General features: G+C 35.4%; 1 protein-coding gene across 6 annotated transcripts; it reads right to left on the bottom strand.

The window, feature by feature from the left end:
- Positions 1 to 720: 720 nt before the first annotated feature.
- On the bottom strand, positions 721 to 7454 carry LOC107786279 (kinesin-like protein KIN-7E). Of its 6 annotated transcripts, none has more exons than XM_016607728.2 (15): positions 7285 to 7454; positions 6747 to 6838; positions 5905 to 6251; positions 5556 to 5645; positions 5359 to 5459; positions 5101 to 5214; positions 4945 to 5026; positions 4774 to 4841; positions 4562 to 4627; positions 4344 to 4468; positions 3633 to 3960; positions 3037 to 3141; positions 2099 to 2956; positions 1427 to 1734; positions 721 to 1249 (listed from the first exon to the last, which is right to left on the bottom strand). In XM_016607728.2, exons 3-15 carry the CDS (start codon positions 6125 to 6127, stop codon positions 931 to 933), a joined length of 2787 nt encoding a protein of 928 aa, XP_016463214.1. In that variant the 5' UTR covers positions 6128 to 6251; positions 6747 to 6838; positions 7285 to 7454; the 3' UTR covers positions 721 to 930. The 6 variants fall into 6 exon arrangements, with proteins under 6 accessions (XP_016463214.1, XP_016463215.1, XP_016463216.1 ...); XM_016607729.2 differs by having other exon boundaries at positions 5905 to 6254; positions 7285 to 7453; XM_016607730.2 differs by having other exon boundaries at positions 6720 to 6838; positions 7285 to 7424.
- Positions 7455 to 17019: the final 9565 nt, after the last annotated feature.

Genomic DNA, 17019 nt, shown 5'->3' with positions numbered 1-17019 from the left:
CAGAGACAGAGCAAGTGGCGCCAACAATTGAATTGTTTAAATAGTTTCTCAATATAACACTAAAACATAAAGTTCGTTTCACGAATAGTGTCAGTAGAAGATTAGATGGTTGAATAGAGTACATGTAGAATAGTTCTAAAATGTATGAATAATGAAATTTGACTCCGGAGTCCAAAGAGTCAATTGTACATATTGATATACTTGGTTAAATAAAATTTTCAGTTTAACAAAAAAAAAATAGCATTTTACATATGTATTTTGTATATTTTTGAAATTCTCACAAAAATTACACATTAGTGAAAATTTTCAGCCAAAATTGTATATTTTTTTTCAAAAAAAGGTCCAAAAATAAGATGTACATGATTTTGAGGTACAGTAGTGTGGACTTTTACTTTCCTTTATATCAGCACATAACAATTTCACTTACAAAATACAACTTCAATACCAATAGCTCAACTTGTTTGGAAGTGGTGATTTTAAGCATCGGCATTTTATCATAAAAATTGCTTTGTAAAATGTTTTACCACTGTCAACGTAGTTTAACCGGTTGTAGTAACTAGTAAATTACCATCAGTCCATCACCAATATATGTTTTGTACCGACAGTTATATGTAATCGTTTCTAAAACCAACACGAGATGCAATATTTTTTACTCACTTTCTAATTCAGGGTTTAGATTGTTAAAATCTACATAACAAAATCAAGCCAATGCAGAACTGCTTGACTAAATAAAAAACATAATCTATAATCAAATATGAAGTAAAAAATAATAAGTGAATCTCAGAGTAGTATTATAGAATCCTAGGCAAACTAAAAAGGAAACCATACAATTCTAACCAGTGAACTGAAAACATATATTGAATCCAACTAATTCATAATGAGACTATGCTAATTTCACCTATATCTTTTCCTAGCTGAACTTTCACAAGCTCAGATAAGGGATGCCATACTATTCTTCCAGCCAAAAGATCTCCTGCTCTTCCGAGGAGGTGTAATGCTAAGCCCAAACATCTCCTTAAGGGCCGGCCCCTGATCAGAGAACCCAATTAGCTTTGCAACAACAGCAGCACTCTCTATCACACGATTCAAATCTGTGTCACTCCACAGATGATGAACAAGTTGGTGTCTCCTCCTCTTGGAGTTCAAATTTATGCCCCATTTCTGGTATATTTCATTTCTTTCAGCTCCCGGAATTCTTTTATATATGAGCCTGCTGAGCATATCTCTTTCGCGTCTAAGAGCTTTAAGGCTGTTAAAATCAAGAATAATAATTGAATCATATTAGCAGATGACGCAGAGATGGTAGTTACAAGATTGAATGTTCAGTCTATATGGTTCTAAAACATTACAGTGGCATCATCTTTTTTCCAACATATAAGTTACAAATGTTACATTAATACAGAAGACTATTGTGTACACTGTATACCTTGACGCAAGCGTGATTGTCCGACCTCCTTGCACAGCAGAATTTCCGCTCGAAAGTATTTCCTTGAGGAAGGAAAGTCTTCTTACTTCTACCTCCATGTAAATAGAATCCATTGGGTCACCTTTAAACAGCAAAAAGAAGTATGTCCTATGGATCACTGAAATATGGCAAGTTTGCCATAGTTCAATGATCATTTTCTGTAGCCTTCCAAATTCAAGAGGCCAATCTGAAGGAGCCTCTGATGAGTCCAGCATCGGGTCCACTCCTACACTTTTGACACTCCTTTTTGACTTTCCAGCCTCTTGAGCCTAACATAGATATTAATACATGTAATGAGGATAAAGATTGGGATAAGTAACAGTTTTTCCAAGTCATGTAAGCAAGTACATCCCCTGGAGAATAAACATGAGAAAAATGCATCCCATATGCATCAAGTAAGTAAAGTTATAAACTTAATGCCTACTATACAAAAAATTCCAAAACTTCTTAAACTAGAATTACACAAAAATCTAAGTTTTGTTTCTCTATATGCATACATAATTCAATCTGAATAGTTATTTTTGCATTGGCTAGCAGTTACCCCACAATAAGAGAAAGCAAGCACATATCAAAGAGCAGGAACTGATCATGCAAGCAATATCTGTCATCAAATTGACCAAAGATAGTTCAAACCTGATCATGAAGCTGATTATCATATTCAAGCTTAGCCATCTCCTTTAAACCTGCCACAAAATTGTCAACACTTGGGATATCCTCATCTCCAGGAGCATTACTCCCATCTACAAAAGCACTACCAATTGAAGACTGTGAATTGTTTCTGGATAATTTAGGTCTGTTTGCTCCATAAATCAATAGAGGAAGTTTCCAGTGTTTACGCTGGAAATTTTCAGGTCTTCCAGGAAAATCTTTCTCTAGCACATTAGGCGGGGTGGTCTCCCTATCTTCAACTGTCTCAAAATCGGGTGGAAGTGAGCCCACCATAAAATTAGCTCTACAGCTCCTGCTTCTTGTTAATTTCTGGCTTCTTGAACAGGATATACTTGTCGAAAGGGCAGGTGAAGATGAATCATCAGGGAAAGGTCTGACAAGAGAATTGATTGTATTCTGGATATCTTGCATCTTCTGCTCCCAGGCTGCATGAAGAGAACGATCACTGGTGTTATTTGCTTGTTCAAGTAACATTGGTGATGACTGCCGGATGTCAGAATGTCTGATACTGGAAGCAGGAGGCATTGACATTCTTTCTCCATACACTGTGTTTGACAAGCTAATGGATTCAAAATTTCTATTTTCACTAGATTCATCCATCTCAATACATCGAACTTCCTTGCAAAGGTCAGAATCTTCTCCTGTCACATTTGCAGATTCTTTACCCCTCTGATGTTGATCAGCAGCAGGCACAACACAGGATGTAGCATCACTTTCATTGTCCCTGATGTAGGACTCCTCTATGGCTGATGAGCAAGACACAGAGCTTACATCTTCGTACGTGTTGCCTTTCACCGATCTAGAAGGTAGACTCGACACGTCCTGAAAATTTGCAAAAAATAAGCAACAGATAAAGGAACATCTCTAATGGGTAGTTCAATCATGTTACTTAATATACAAACCTTCTGGCTGGAGGTTTTATCACTTTTAATCGTCCTCAGCAGATCCTCAACTCGCGATTGAGCAAGATCACGCTGCTTAGTTAGTTCCCTCACTTCTTTCTCTAACTGCAGATTTTAACCAGATAAAATATGTGAAAATTCTACAAAGTGTGGTCACATCTAATTGAACTCCACTTCAATAACACTTTTAAAGATTGAAGGAATTTGGCAATTAAAACACTTCAATAAACACTCAGGAACTTTTGCTGTAACAACAAACAAGGTTGCTTTGATTCCGATTACATGGAAGATAACTGAATGAAGAATAAGTGAAATCAGCAGGTAGATGAAAGCCTTGGCATGAGTGGGGACTTTTGCTGTAGCATGAAAGCAAGGATGCTTTGATTCCGATCACATGCAAAATTACTGAAGTGAAGAATAAGTGAAATCAGCAGTTAGATGAAAGTCTTGGTATGAATAGGAAGTAGATTAACTACTGGTCTCATGGTCTGCCAGATTCAATTCAACGGCTAGAGGTGACCAATCCAAAATCTGCTAGATGAAATTTTCAGAACACAACCATAAGCACAAGAGCAACGGTAGGAAAGAACACTCACCTTTTCAATCTGCTGGTCTTTCTTTCTCAGCAATGACACATGATCACAAGTAGTTGTAGGAGTTTTTAATTCACTCTCTAATCTAGCCAACTCTTTCTGCAAATGCTTCACCAATGCCTTGTCAGACATGACTACATTGACTTGTGCATTAGTGGACACTTCTTTGGCACAACAGGCAAATAGAAGTGTATTTCTAGATTGTTCTACATGGCTTCGTGCAGGGCTCAAGGTGCAGATTATGGCAGTCCTTGCATTGCCTCCCAAAGCAGGTTGAAGGATACGAGTTAGCTTAGAATCTCTGTAATTTACATGCCCATGTCTTCCCTTGCTGCAATTGAGGAAAGCCGTTACATGCACAAGTAAATGTAGTAGAGAACTCAGGGATGAATTAAATGCACAAATCTTGCATGTATAAACAGTGAAAAAGTGACGGAAAAAATGAACCCATCACTGATAATGCAGTTAAGGTCATTTCATGAACTGTTTTTTGAAAAAGTAAGGTTCATCTCATGTACTGTTGAACATACACATTTCATGTAGCAAACAGTATTCAATAGCATAAAAATCTTCACTAATCTTAGAGACAAAAAAAAAAAAAAAAAATCCCCAACTTTCAATGTGGACAGCAAAAGTGAGTTACATGTTTATTGATCATACACACATGTAGTTTAGAGTGCAGCAAATCCAGATTAGAAAAACCAAGCAATCAACCTTAGCTTGCGGATAACAGTTCCCAAAGTCAACAAACTACGATTAATATGACAGCCTTCTTTCAATCTCTGCCCAACTGACAGCGCCTGAGATGCACGTTCACTTCCTGCCAGATCAACAAAATTCTGCATTCAAAAATCATAAGTTCGCCATCAGCAATTCATGCGTCCATGTCAAGAATGTAGATAAAATCGTAAAGTAAACTATTTGATGCATACCACACTAGCAGAAAGAGTTGTTTTGTTGTCCTTCCCTATAAACTCACGAGCTGAACTTTCAATTGTCTGAAGAAAGAACCAAGAAAAAGTATAAGAAGGAGACACATGTCCTTATTCCAGGATAATGAATAATATTTTACTATTCTAGGCAGAGACACGAAAACATGGTAATACCAAATTTATCAAAAAAAAAAAAGACAAGAAGGGAATACCAGTCTAAGAATTTGATGAGACCTGGAGCTATTTTCATTAAGATAAGTCTCCCCAATTTGTCTTTGAGCTGCAGAAAGGCCGCAAAACTTGTAACTTCTGGTTAAAACATCTATAGGTGCTAATTGTTACTATGATAAAGTCTAAAGCATAGAGTTGGAGATTTACACTACCTTCACAGATGGACAAGAGCTCTTTCAGATGGTCCCAGTCCCTTAAAGTTTCTTCTGTCAGTTTCTCAATAATGGTCCCTTTCTGCAGAACTCGAAATCATTAGAAAACTTCATCTGTTCCCTGTTAAAAGTTAAAACTAAGAAACAGAAACTCACCTCAGGATCATCAAGCAGCCTTAGTGGAGTACTATCTGAGCTGAGGAGGTCTCGAACAACTTCATTGTAGATCTCCATTGCAGAAAACTTCAAAACAAAAGCTCTTTCCTCGTGCTGGACAAGAGAAGGAAAAATCATTTTTGCAACAAATAAAGGAAAACCAAAAGAGGATCAGATAAAATTTCTCATCCACAAGTTAGAATATGATGTGATGCTATAGGGAGCAAACAGATGATGTCAAAGTAAACATTAAATTACCCTTTGCATATAATCATATATGTCTGTCACTGTAAACTCTGTAATTCCATTCATTGTGTATGTCTTTCCACTGCTTGTTTGCCCATACGCAAAGATAGTTGCTGCATAATATGTTTAGGTAGTCGTATTAATGAGTTCTCTTTCAAATGATAGGAATCTACAACAAAATGTGGAAGGCATATGATTGGAACACTCACAGTTGATTCCACTGACAACAGAAAGAGCAATGTCCTTCGTTCCTCCCTCATACACTTCCCTTGTTGAGCAATCACCCCTGTATACCCTATCTAATCTCAGAAGAGAAGAGCAAGAAGATACATGTAGTATCAGTAAATCATTTTTAAATGGTATTCAAGCTAAAACTGAAATTTATCCCAGTAAATGTATATGGTTCAACAGAGTAGAACGGCCAACCAAAGATGTGATCTCAGACCAGTTTGCAAGCTAAAATATCCAGATCTAAACCTCAACATACCTCTCACTAATTATTTCCAAATCTAAAAAGATCAGTTCAAAATGCAAAGGCTGAAATGGGGAACTTCTTACCAAAGGTATAAGCAGTAGGCAATCCAGACCGTTCCTGGAGGCTGTTCCTGTACAAAATGGTGGTCTCATTGATACACTCCCAATCTGAAACTTCACTCCTCACAATTTCCTTTTCACTTAAAGGCCTCAACCTTACCAATACCAGGATCTTCTCTTCACCGCCCAATGCAGCCCCTTGCATTTTCTCCCACTTCTTCAACTCTTCCCCACCAATAGCTCCCATCCCAAAATTTTCCCCCTCTTCTCTTTGTAGCGACCCCGATCACATAGCCAACAATAGACCCATGATTCGAAGTCTCAGAGCGAAAGGTAAAAAGAAGCCAAAACGTCTCACTGTCTCATAAACCCTGCTGCCAACAGAAAAAGGAAAGACAGTTAGAATGTTTGAAACATGGTGGTTGTGATTGCTAAAATAACACAGTAGCTATTGACCCCAGGGAACTAATTGTAAAAAGAATTTAAAACAATTAATACCACACGATTAGGTAGGTTGATTCATGGGTTAGTTGTGATTAAGCACTTTGCTTAAAAACCTTAATACCAAGTATTTTCAAGACCTAAAATTCCATGAAAAGCCCATGACTCAATCCACATTACTTTGCTTAACAGGGACCAATATTGGGACCCAACTATGCTTCAAGACCAAGTCACAATGCTATTCTAAGTAATTTTCACAGTAACTCTGAAGCTTGGAACTCTCAGCAATGGTGGACCCCAAAACCTAAATAAAATACAAATAGTATCTTTTTTTCATTAAAATAAAAGTATCTAAACAACAAAAATTTATACAAATGTTGATATAAAAGAGAAATCACATTGAAAAGAAAAGGTTCACTGTTCACCTCCTCTGCCGTATCAACTGAAAAGTAGCAACCTGAGAGATTGTTGCGATTTAACGGTCACAATGTTCTCTGCTTCAGCTTCAATTGTTCGGCTGAGATTTAAATAAATAAATAAAATATAACGTTGAACAAACCGAGATACGTATTAAATTATCACAATAAAAACATATAAAAACTGTAAGATTCTAACGGTAAAAATATCGGTTTATTCAGACTGATACACTATAACCTTGTTCTTAATAAGATTTCAACGGTAGAAAATATTAAAAGAACAAGATCGATCGAGGTTGTTTAATATTCAGCAAAGCCTGCAAATTGATTTATTTTAAGACAACCATAAAAGAGCTTGAAAAATTAAAAATCCTTTTTCTGATTATAAGAAACAGAGTGTGAACTTGAAGCTAACAGAATACTGAAGATGAAGCTTTACGCGTCGAATAAAGTCAATAATTATTAAATGAGTAAAACAGAAAAAAGTGTAGCAACAAAAGCAAACCCATAAAACTTTCAGATAGAATAGTAATTAACGAAATCTTACCTCCATTGTTGAATCCTCAAGGATACAACAATTACACAGAAAATAAAACACACACACACACACACAATTTACACTTCTGGGAACTGCAAAAAATCAGATACGGGAGCAGTTTTATGGATCGGAGGGAGCGTCAACGTCTTTTTTTCGTGTGACGGTGAGGATTAACTGTAATGACAAAATTACCCTTTCTTTGTTTTATAAAAAAAGAGTTACTGGATATGAACCACGTGGCCACGTGGCTCTGGAATATCGGTGCATAAATAAGATGCTTAATTACAACGAGAAGAAAGTGTTATTTTCATCGTATAGATATGTGACACGTGTCACTTTTCAGTAGTGGACCACTAAACGGCTCGAGTGAGAGAAACTGTGAGATTAAGGAAACTATAAAATCTTGTTTATTTTAGGGAACATATTGAGATCTTATTTTTGTTCTGTTTAATTTATTAGTATTTCCCTCGTTCGGTCTTCTCCTCCCAAACAGAACTTTAATTAATTGGGGACCTTTTAGATTTAGTTTCACGATTCTATTAGTATTTTATTAGGACAAAACATTTGTCAAAATTAATACTCACTCCGTTTCAATTGATGTGTACTTATTTTCTCTTTAGTTCGTATAAAAGAAATGATTTATTTCTTTATTTTGAAACAATCTATCTTAATGCAATGATTTATAGCCACACAAAATATATGTGACTCATTTTACACCATAAGTTCTAAAGTCATTCTTTTTTTTCCTAAATTTCGTACTCAATCAAATATGTTCATATAAATTGAAACGAATGAGAGAGTATTAGTTGTGTCAAGTAGCGTACGATACTTTAGAACCATACTCCTATTACTATTATGATTCTTATCTTCGGCCCGAAAAGAATGACGGAATTCGATGAGAATCAAATCATATTCTTCAAATTTTCGGTATATATAAAATATCTAGATATCTATAGATCACAAACACTAAAGGTGAAAAATAGATTACAAACACTATAAGTCAAAGTTTTTTTTCACCTAATACTCAGATGATATTAAAATCATAATCAAATAAAAAATCGTTTAACTTATCAAATAGATTGTAGTATCATATAAACAAGAAATAATAACATAGTAAAAGGTCACAATCTAAAAAAAACCATCATTTGCAACAAGTGACTGAAAGCCTCAAAGGAGATGACTGAGTAGACATAGAGATAACAATGTGAAGATCTCATGTTCATACTTAAATATTAGACAGCGTTCTAGTGTAAAGTCATATGTTACAATTTTGGTAGATAGGTTTACCAAATATATGTTCATGGTGTTGGGATAAACCAGTCCAAAGATACTCTTAATATGGTGTGATATTGCTTGCTTTGGGCCAAACTCGTACGATTTCTCCAAAAAAGCCTCGTACTATTAAGAGATTTTTATACCTTATATGTATCAATTTTTTTAATTAACAATGTGAGACTTTGTTCACACACCCAAAAATCTCCCATTCAAACTAAGTTCCACGTGGCCTACTGCTACGATCCACAAGTCGCTCCCTCGAATTAAGTTCCACGTCGCGCGTGTCCATTTTCAAGATTTTCTGAGTGCCACTCACATTGTTAGAGTTTATGGCAACCGAAGCTCGCAACTGACTTCTTCTTGTGCGGGCTTTTTCAAGCTCGTAAGGGTAAGTAAACCGAGCCCCGCACCATCACTTTGTCATGATGTCTATTTTTTGCCAAGTCCGCACAATTTTTCCAAAAAATTCATCACATTGTTAATTAAGATATCATTTTTATATGTGAGTTCATAATCTTTTCAACTACTAATATGAGACTTTGTTCGCGCACCCGACACGTGGGTTCTAGACCTCTAACATGTTAGTAAGTTCATTAATTTTTTCACATAAAATTAAAACTCTAGCAAAAATTGAATTGCAACAGACATGGTAGAGCCTCGTGTCTGATTTTGAAATTAAATTTGTTGAAGACCTTGCTAATATTTGTCTTACGTTGAGAGAAAAAGTTGAATCAATCCATACGCATGGATATATCTTTTAAATCTAATTAACAATTTTCCTTCAGAAAGCTAAAAGTGATAGGAAAAGCTCAAGTGTATCCATGCCCTTTTGTCGGTTGAAACAACTTCCTTTAAATTAATTAAATTATTATACTGATAATGCACAAAAAAAAAATGTAAATGTAAAAGTTTTCGATGTACATTATAGAAATCTATTCCAAAAGATGATAATTCACGTCTCATCAGGAGGAAAAAGGAAACCTTTGTTCTCGTGATTTAGAACTGCACACCTGTGCTCATTTCCCAAAAGGGGATCAAATTCATTATTACTATATATGTTGATAAAACTTGGTAAGATTTAGCTGAAAGGATTTGGTTAATATAATTGTCAAACCCGGCATTCACGCATCAGTGATCGCATCACCTGTCTAGTAGAAATTCAATACAGTTGCTGGAACTTAAACTTATTTTTTTTTAGCAGTTGTTTGTTGCAGACAAATCTATAGTTGAAAAGTGAAAGGGATTGCAGATAAAAAGGCAATAGTCCACATGGTTTAATTATGAAAGATGCTCCCCTTCGTGACACCCACCGCAATTTTCTCAGCCTTTATACCGTCAAAAGTTGGTGGTGGAGCTGTAAGTATTTGTTCGTTATTTTGAGTTCGAGCGATGAGTATGAACTCGTCTTTTTAGGAAGTTTTTTACTCTCAATTTGGAATTTGCCGATGCGAATGTGAATTTAATCGGGTCCTAATTAGTGGCGAAACTAGAAAATTTACTAAGTGTTGTCAAAATATTCAAAAAAAAAATACACAAAGAAATAAGGGAAATCAACATATAGTATATATATAAAATAAAGTTGACATAGATAAATAGTGTAATTATCGAGCAAAGGGGTGTCACCCCTTAGCATAAGGTGGCTCCGCCACTGGTCCTAATGCGGGTACCAAACAACGAGTGAGAAATTATTTTTAAAAAAAAGAAAGAAAGAAATTCAATCTAAAATGGTTTCTGGAGCCCTGACATTATGATACTAGGTGAAGTGAAGGGAAATAAATGAATTGAGAGGAATGAACATAACCTGATTTGACAGATCCAATCTTCTACACACAAATTATAATTTAAGGACAGTTTCAATCTAACAGTTGGTGAGATAGGTAATCCTCCAAAATAATTCCATCTTATTATTATTATTATTATTATTATTATTATTATTATTATTAGGTTCATCTAGAAGTAATGCATCTTTTTGTTATATTTCATTCCCACCACCAGCTGAAGCCTAACAGCAAAATATATATTCTCTATGTTTGAAAATATTCCTAATTTTCCTAAGTAGAATCTGTTTAATTCAACAACAACAAAAAAAGGGTGCTGAGAATTTTACAATATTAAATAAGTCAAATGTGGCTCTACATATTTCTCAAACACTATTAAATACCAGCATTAACTTCTACTTCCTCTTCCTCTGTTCCCTATTATTAGTCCAACAATGGACAAGTAAAATGGAAAAATAACCCATTTTCGCAACAAGCATGTCAAATCAAAACATAAAAAGGTAAATTATTGGAAAATTATACTATTACAATTGTTATGTCAGACAAGTGCAATTAAAAAAAGACGAAGCAACCGATCAAGTATATATTTAATCAATGGCTTCTTTGAAACTTTTTGACTTTATGTCTTTTCATTTTCAAATGCCATAATTAATCCCTCGACTCTCTCGATACATTTGGGGAGTTAATTGCGATAATCAACTCGCCTTTTTCCATAGTCAAATTAACGATGAAAAGCTTTCTTTTTAGTTACATGTACGGACGGTATATAACTTTTTTTATATTATTCATGGCATTTAACCTTATGTGCTATGTTAGTTATTACTACTTTTTTTTCTTCAGATTATCAATTAATAATATTAAAGAAATTTACCTATATTATCTAATAAATGATCCGATTATTTGGATGGTTGTTACCTATCGTATCATATCGTATTATTACTTTAAATATAATGTTTGTTTTGATTGTTACTTAAATTATATCACATCATATCGTTAAATTCATCATTACGTAACGATAAAAAGTACTACTTTATGGATTTGAATGACGGATTTGGTGTGGTGGCATCGTTTCCTTACTTTTTTTCTCTCTTTTTGCCCTTCCCTATTATTAAATAATCATATTTTATCCTTTATCCTATTTTTTATATAATAATTCTACTCCGTATCCACTTTTTCTTAGTAATGTTGCAAGTTTATTTTTTTTTTATTTTGTTGGTACGCGACATCATGAAACGACAACAAACGATACAATCTATTCAAACATGGTATTCATCAAACAATACAGTACAATACAATACAATACATTATTGTCACACCCTTTTTTTCGAAAATAAGGAGTTTTTTCAATTAAAGTAACATTATTCGAAATGAGATTCTAACATTATTAGAATCAGGCTGAACATTCTTGACTTCATCTTCTTGTTTCTTCACCCAGGAACCCTTAGTACACATATGTCCCATACTGCCAAAGGCTCTAGAATTGTAGAACTTTGAAACAGAGACAAAATGGTATTCTAAGATAGAGTTGTTGTGGGCTTCCAAGATGTGGGTAATAGCCATACCATAGGGAAGACTGGTGGGATCATCATCACTTTCAATCATGAAGTTTATGACCCATTGTCACGACCCAAAATCCTAACTTGTCGTGATGACGCCTATCTCAATACTAGGCAAGCTGATAACCTCAATAAATCACAATAATCTCTTAAATTTGAAAATATAATATTTGAATTCCATAGAAAACCTCACAATTTCAGATACATAACACTCCCAAAATTCAGTGTAACTAAGTATATGAGCATCTAAATAATAACAAAGTCTGACGGATAAGAACACTATCTGAAAATATAGAACAGTACAATAATTGAAAGGAAAGAGAGTCAAGGTTTGCGGACACCAAGCAACTACTTTGATAGTCTCCAGCAGATAAATCCTCAAATCTGAAAACTGCCGTATCCGAAAGTACCTGGATCTGCACACGAGGTGTAGAGTGCAATATGAGTACAACCAACTCAATAAGTAACAAGACTAACCTCTGGGCTGAAAGTAATGACGAGCTACGTAGGTACAGTCCAGTACATAAATAATGGTACAAAAATGTAGGCATGCTTTCAAGTTTAACAGTTAAACTCAATACAAGCAAAATAGACCAATACTGTATGATATGAAGAAAAGTGACATCTCAGTGGAATGACCTCATGTACTACTGGTCACAATTCATCCGGTCACTCGGTACTGTTTATGGCCAATCCAGCCCAAGGATATTTCATCCCGTACACATATATATACACATCGACTAAGAGTCAGTCACTCAGTACCGTATAAGACCAATCTAGCCCTAGAAAATTTATCCCCAAATTTAAATGATACGGACAAGATCCATGTCCAAGGAAATTCATCACAATATAAATAAGTAAGGCAAGTCCATGCCCTGGGAAGTCTATCCCAAATATATAATCATTTATGCTCACTAGAGGTGTGTACAGACTCCGGAGGGGTCCTTCAGCCCAAGCGTGATATAAAGCCGATATGGCATACGTGATGGCACCTAGTCTCTAAAACTAGGTAAGCCTATCAATGCGGAATAATCATAAATATCTGAAAATAAGTAATCTACAATTCAAATGATTACAACTCCCAAAACCCGGTAGAAATAAGTCACAAGCTTCTAAGAATTTATTCTCAATGTCTCTATATGTCAAGGTCTAAATAAAATATAAGGAAACAACATAAAATGATAGAAGGGGACTCCGGAGTCTGCGGACGCTGGCAGATATACCTCGAAGTCTCCGTGCGCAGGTAACTCACTGACGTCTAGGCTGGTAAAATATACCTGGATCTGCACAAAAAGATGTGCAGAAGCGTAGTATGAGTACACCACAGCGGTACCCAGTAAGTGCCAAGCCTAACCTCGGTAGAGTAGTGACGAGGTCAGGTGAGGCCCTACTGGAATATAATAATGGCATGGTAAAATGTTTATCAATGTAGTAAAATAAAATGACATTGGAAATGAATCAAATAGTATATCACATTTAATGACATCAAATAATTGCAAATAATATCTCGTGGAATCAAAACAGAATTTCCTTTAACTTTATGAAAATCACAACAATTAATCGAAAGCAACTATGGCCATAAATCAATATCAACAAGGGCACTACCGAGGTACCGCCTCGTAGTCCCAAGTTATAAATAATTTCAAAATATCTCATTTTCTTATATCACCGCGGGAGCCTTCACAATTTATTTAAAAAAAATATTTTTTTCCCGAAATAGCATCCCGCGTTTTAGCCACCCTTATCACACCGCATGACTTCTAGTAGTCACCCCTACTAGCCACGCGTATCAAGTCACCCTTATCTCACCGCATGCGTTTCAACACCCAGACCTTATACCACCGCATGCGTATCAATATCACAATATATCACAATTTGTACCTCAAGTGCTAAAATAATTTAACTTGCCAAAATAATTCAACAACAATATTTTTCCACAATAAAGAGCTCACGGCTCATGCCAAAATAAATCATCAATAATAGTTTGCCACAATAAAGAGCTCACGGCTCATGTCAAAATAATTCATCAATAATATTTTTCCACAATAAAGAGCTCACGGCTCATGTCAAAATAATTCAACAATAATTTTCTTCCACAATAAAGAGCTCACGGCTCCCTCACAATGAGCATAAAAATATTCAGGAGTAAATAATTTAGGAAAATAATATTTCAAAATCTTTACTACGTTGCTTCAATATCAAGTTTAAAAATGTCAAATATTTCATATTAATAATATTTAATTTAAAGAAAATCAACCTTCAAATAATGCACAGAATAAAAGAAATCAAGTTCCAACTAAACAAAAAAAATAATTAACCGGAAAAGGTCAAACAAATTTAAAATATAAACATTAAATCAATAATGAAGAATATAACAAAATAAAATAATTTAATTAATGCATAATAGTGATCTACACAATTTAAAATATAATCATTCACATTTAGCACGTGTACACACTCGTCACCTCGTGTACATAACTTTTCACACATTACAATTATCAATCATAGGGGAAATTTCCCCCACACAAGGTTAGACAAGTCACTTACCTCGACTTGCTCCAATTTAACCAAGTATTATGCTTTTTCCTCGATTTTCCGACTCCGATCGACTCGTATCTAGTCATAATTAATTCGATACAGTCAACAAAAATTATGGTAATCAATTTCATAAGAAAATATTATATTTTCAATAAAATCCGAAATTAGCTCAAATTTTTCCTGTGGGACCCACATCTCGGAATCCGGCGAAACTTATAAAATCTGATAACCCATTCAATTACGAGTCCACCCATACCAATTTTACCAAAATCCGATAACAACTCGACCTCCAAATCTTAAATTTTCATTTTTTTGGAAGATTTTGCAAAAATCTTGATTTTTCTTCCATAAATTCACGGATTCATGATGTAAATGAGTATGAAATTATGAAATATAATCAATATAGGATAAGGAACACTTACCCTAATGTTTTCCCGTGAAAATCGCCCAAAAATCTCCCAAGAACCGTGCTCCAAAAATCCAAAATGAAATGAATGAAATGACCATTTTTTGTCTTAAGTTTCTGCCAATCCGTCACTAAAAGTCCATTTTTCGTCACTAAAAGTCCACCAAAAATTATTCTACCAGCCTTCCTTCAATTGATCATAACTTCATGTATAAATGTCCAAATGATAAATGGTTTAACTTTCTGGAAACTATAATCAAACGGCTACAACTTTCATGTTTTTGAAAATGTTCCGATTCCTTATGAATTGCGAGATATAAGCTTCCAAAGTTGGCTCCACGCACGAAATTTCTGCAATAGAAATTTCTAGCACTCTTTGTCCGAAATCCATTCCGTTTACCTTCCGAAATCCACCCGAGACCCTCGGGACCTTAACCAATTATTCCAACATGTCCCAAAATACCATACGAACTTAGTCGAGGCTTCAAACTACATCAAACAACATCAAAACGACGAATCGTACCTCAAATCAAAATCAATGAACTTTGAACTTTCAAATTCTATATCTTGTGTCGAAACACATCAAATCAATTCGGAATGACTTCAAATTTTGCACACAAGTCATCAATGACATAACTGAGCTATAAAAATTTTCAGAATCGGATTTCGACCCCAATATCAAAAAGTCAACCCCTCGGTCAAACTTCCCAAAAATTCAACTTTCGGTATTTCAAGCCTAATTCCACTACGGACTTCTAAATAAAATTTCGATCACGCTCCTAAGTCCAAAATCACCATACGGAGCTGTTGGAATCATCAAAATTCTATTCCGGGGTCGTTTGCACATAATTTGACATCCGGTCACTATTTGAACTTAAACTTTTAATTTTTTTATCAAAATTTCATATCTCTGGCTAGGGATCTCGGAATTTGATTCCGGGCATACGCCTAAATCCCAAATCATGATACAGACCTACCAAAACTATCAAAACACTGATCCGAGTCTGTTTGCTCAAAATATTGACCAAAGTTAACTCAGTTGAGTTTTAAAGCTCTAATTCACATTTTAATTCATTTTTCACCTGAAAACTTTCCGAAAAATTTTACGGACTGTGCACGCAAGTCGAGGAATGATAAATAGTGCTTAGATCACATAATTAATCATTAAATTTAAAGATGACATTTTGGGTCATCACAGGTGTGTATAGTCTCCGGAGGGGCTCCTTCAGCCTAACCTTGATATAAAGTCGATATGGCCTACTGCATGCTGGCAATCCCGATCCGTATAATAATAAAGCCTATAAGGCATGCTGCATGCGGACATCCCCGATCCATATAGTAATAAAGCCTATAAGGCTTGCTGCAGGCGAGCAGCCCCGATCCTAGGGGTGGCATGTGGGCCGGTTAGGACCGGGACCGTCCCAGGACCGCAAGCCCACATGGGCGGTGGGCCTAACCGGTCCTAACCGGATAGGACCGGGACCGTGGGGTGGTGGGCTGGGTAGTGGGCCGGCCTCATAGGGGAGGCCCGCGAGACCGGGACCGGCTCAGAAGTGGGCCGGTTCAAGCGGTCCTAAACGGGCCCAACGGACAATTTTTTTTAAAAAAAAAATTGACCGTTTGGCCATTTAAAAACTAGCCGTTTGGTCTGCCAAAATAGCCGTTGGCTATTTGCAAAATAGCCATTTAACCCCCCAAATTTTGTTTTAACCCCAAACTTTTTATAATTACACTTTTTCCCTATTTTCAACTATAAATACCCCCTCATTCTTTCATTTTTCTCACAAAATCATCAATCTCTCTCTAATATTCTTCTATAATTGCTTACTTAATTGTTACAATTTGTACAAAATTGTGAAGTTGGTGAATTGAAGTCTTCAAGTCTTCAACGATAATTATTTTTCAACAAGTTGTTCGTCAATTCGGTAAACTCGTTCCAACTCTTAACTTTTAATATTATAGTTTTGTTTGTTTTATTTACTTTGCTTGATTAATTAAGATGGCTTATTCCCTAAAAAAATATTTAGTAAAAATAAGAAAAAATCCAAGAGTGGTGAATCTAGTGGCCAATCTGTTCCTCCTCCACTTCCCCCGGCTCCCCGGCCGAAACCTGTTACCCGTCCTACACCTGCTATTCTTGATAGCGATAATAGTTTATTACAATTTATCGAGAGTCAATTTTGCCATAATA

This window comes from Nicotiana tabacum, chromosome 19 (assembly GCF_000715075.1).
Source record: "Nicotiana tabacum cultivar K326 chromosome 19, ASM71507v2, whole genome shotgun sequence".
NCBI classification, from domain to species: Eukaryota; Viridiplantae; Streptophyta; class Magnoliopsida; order Solanales; family Solanaceae; genus Nicotiana; species Nicotiana tabacum.
Note: the sequence above shows the minus strand (reverse complement) of the source record. Positions and strands in the feature narration are given on the sequence as shown.

Bases quoted from the DNA above. Each gene is read 5' to 3' on its own strand.
- LOC107786279 (XM_016607728.2), bottom strand. From the start codon at position 6,127: ATGGGAGCTATTGGTGGGGAAGAGTTGAAGAAGTGGGAGAAAATGCAA. The intron at 4,842-4,944 runs GTAGTGTAAATC...GCCTTTCTGCAG, and splicing joins GCTCTTGTCCATCTGTGAAG to CTCAAAGACAAATTGGGGAG. The intron at 1,735-2,098 runs GTTTGAACTATC...TATCTATGTTAG, and splicing joins ATAATCAGCTTCATGATCAG to GCTCAAGAGGCTGGAAAGTC.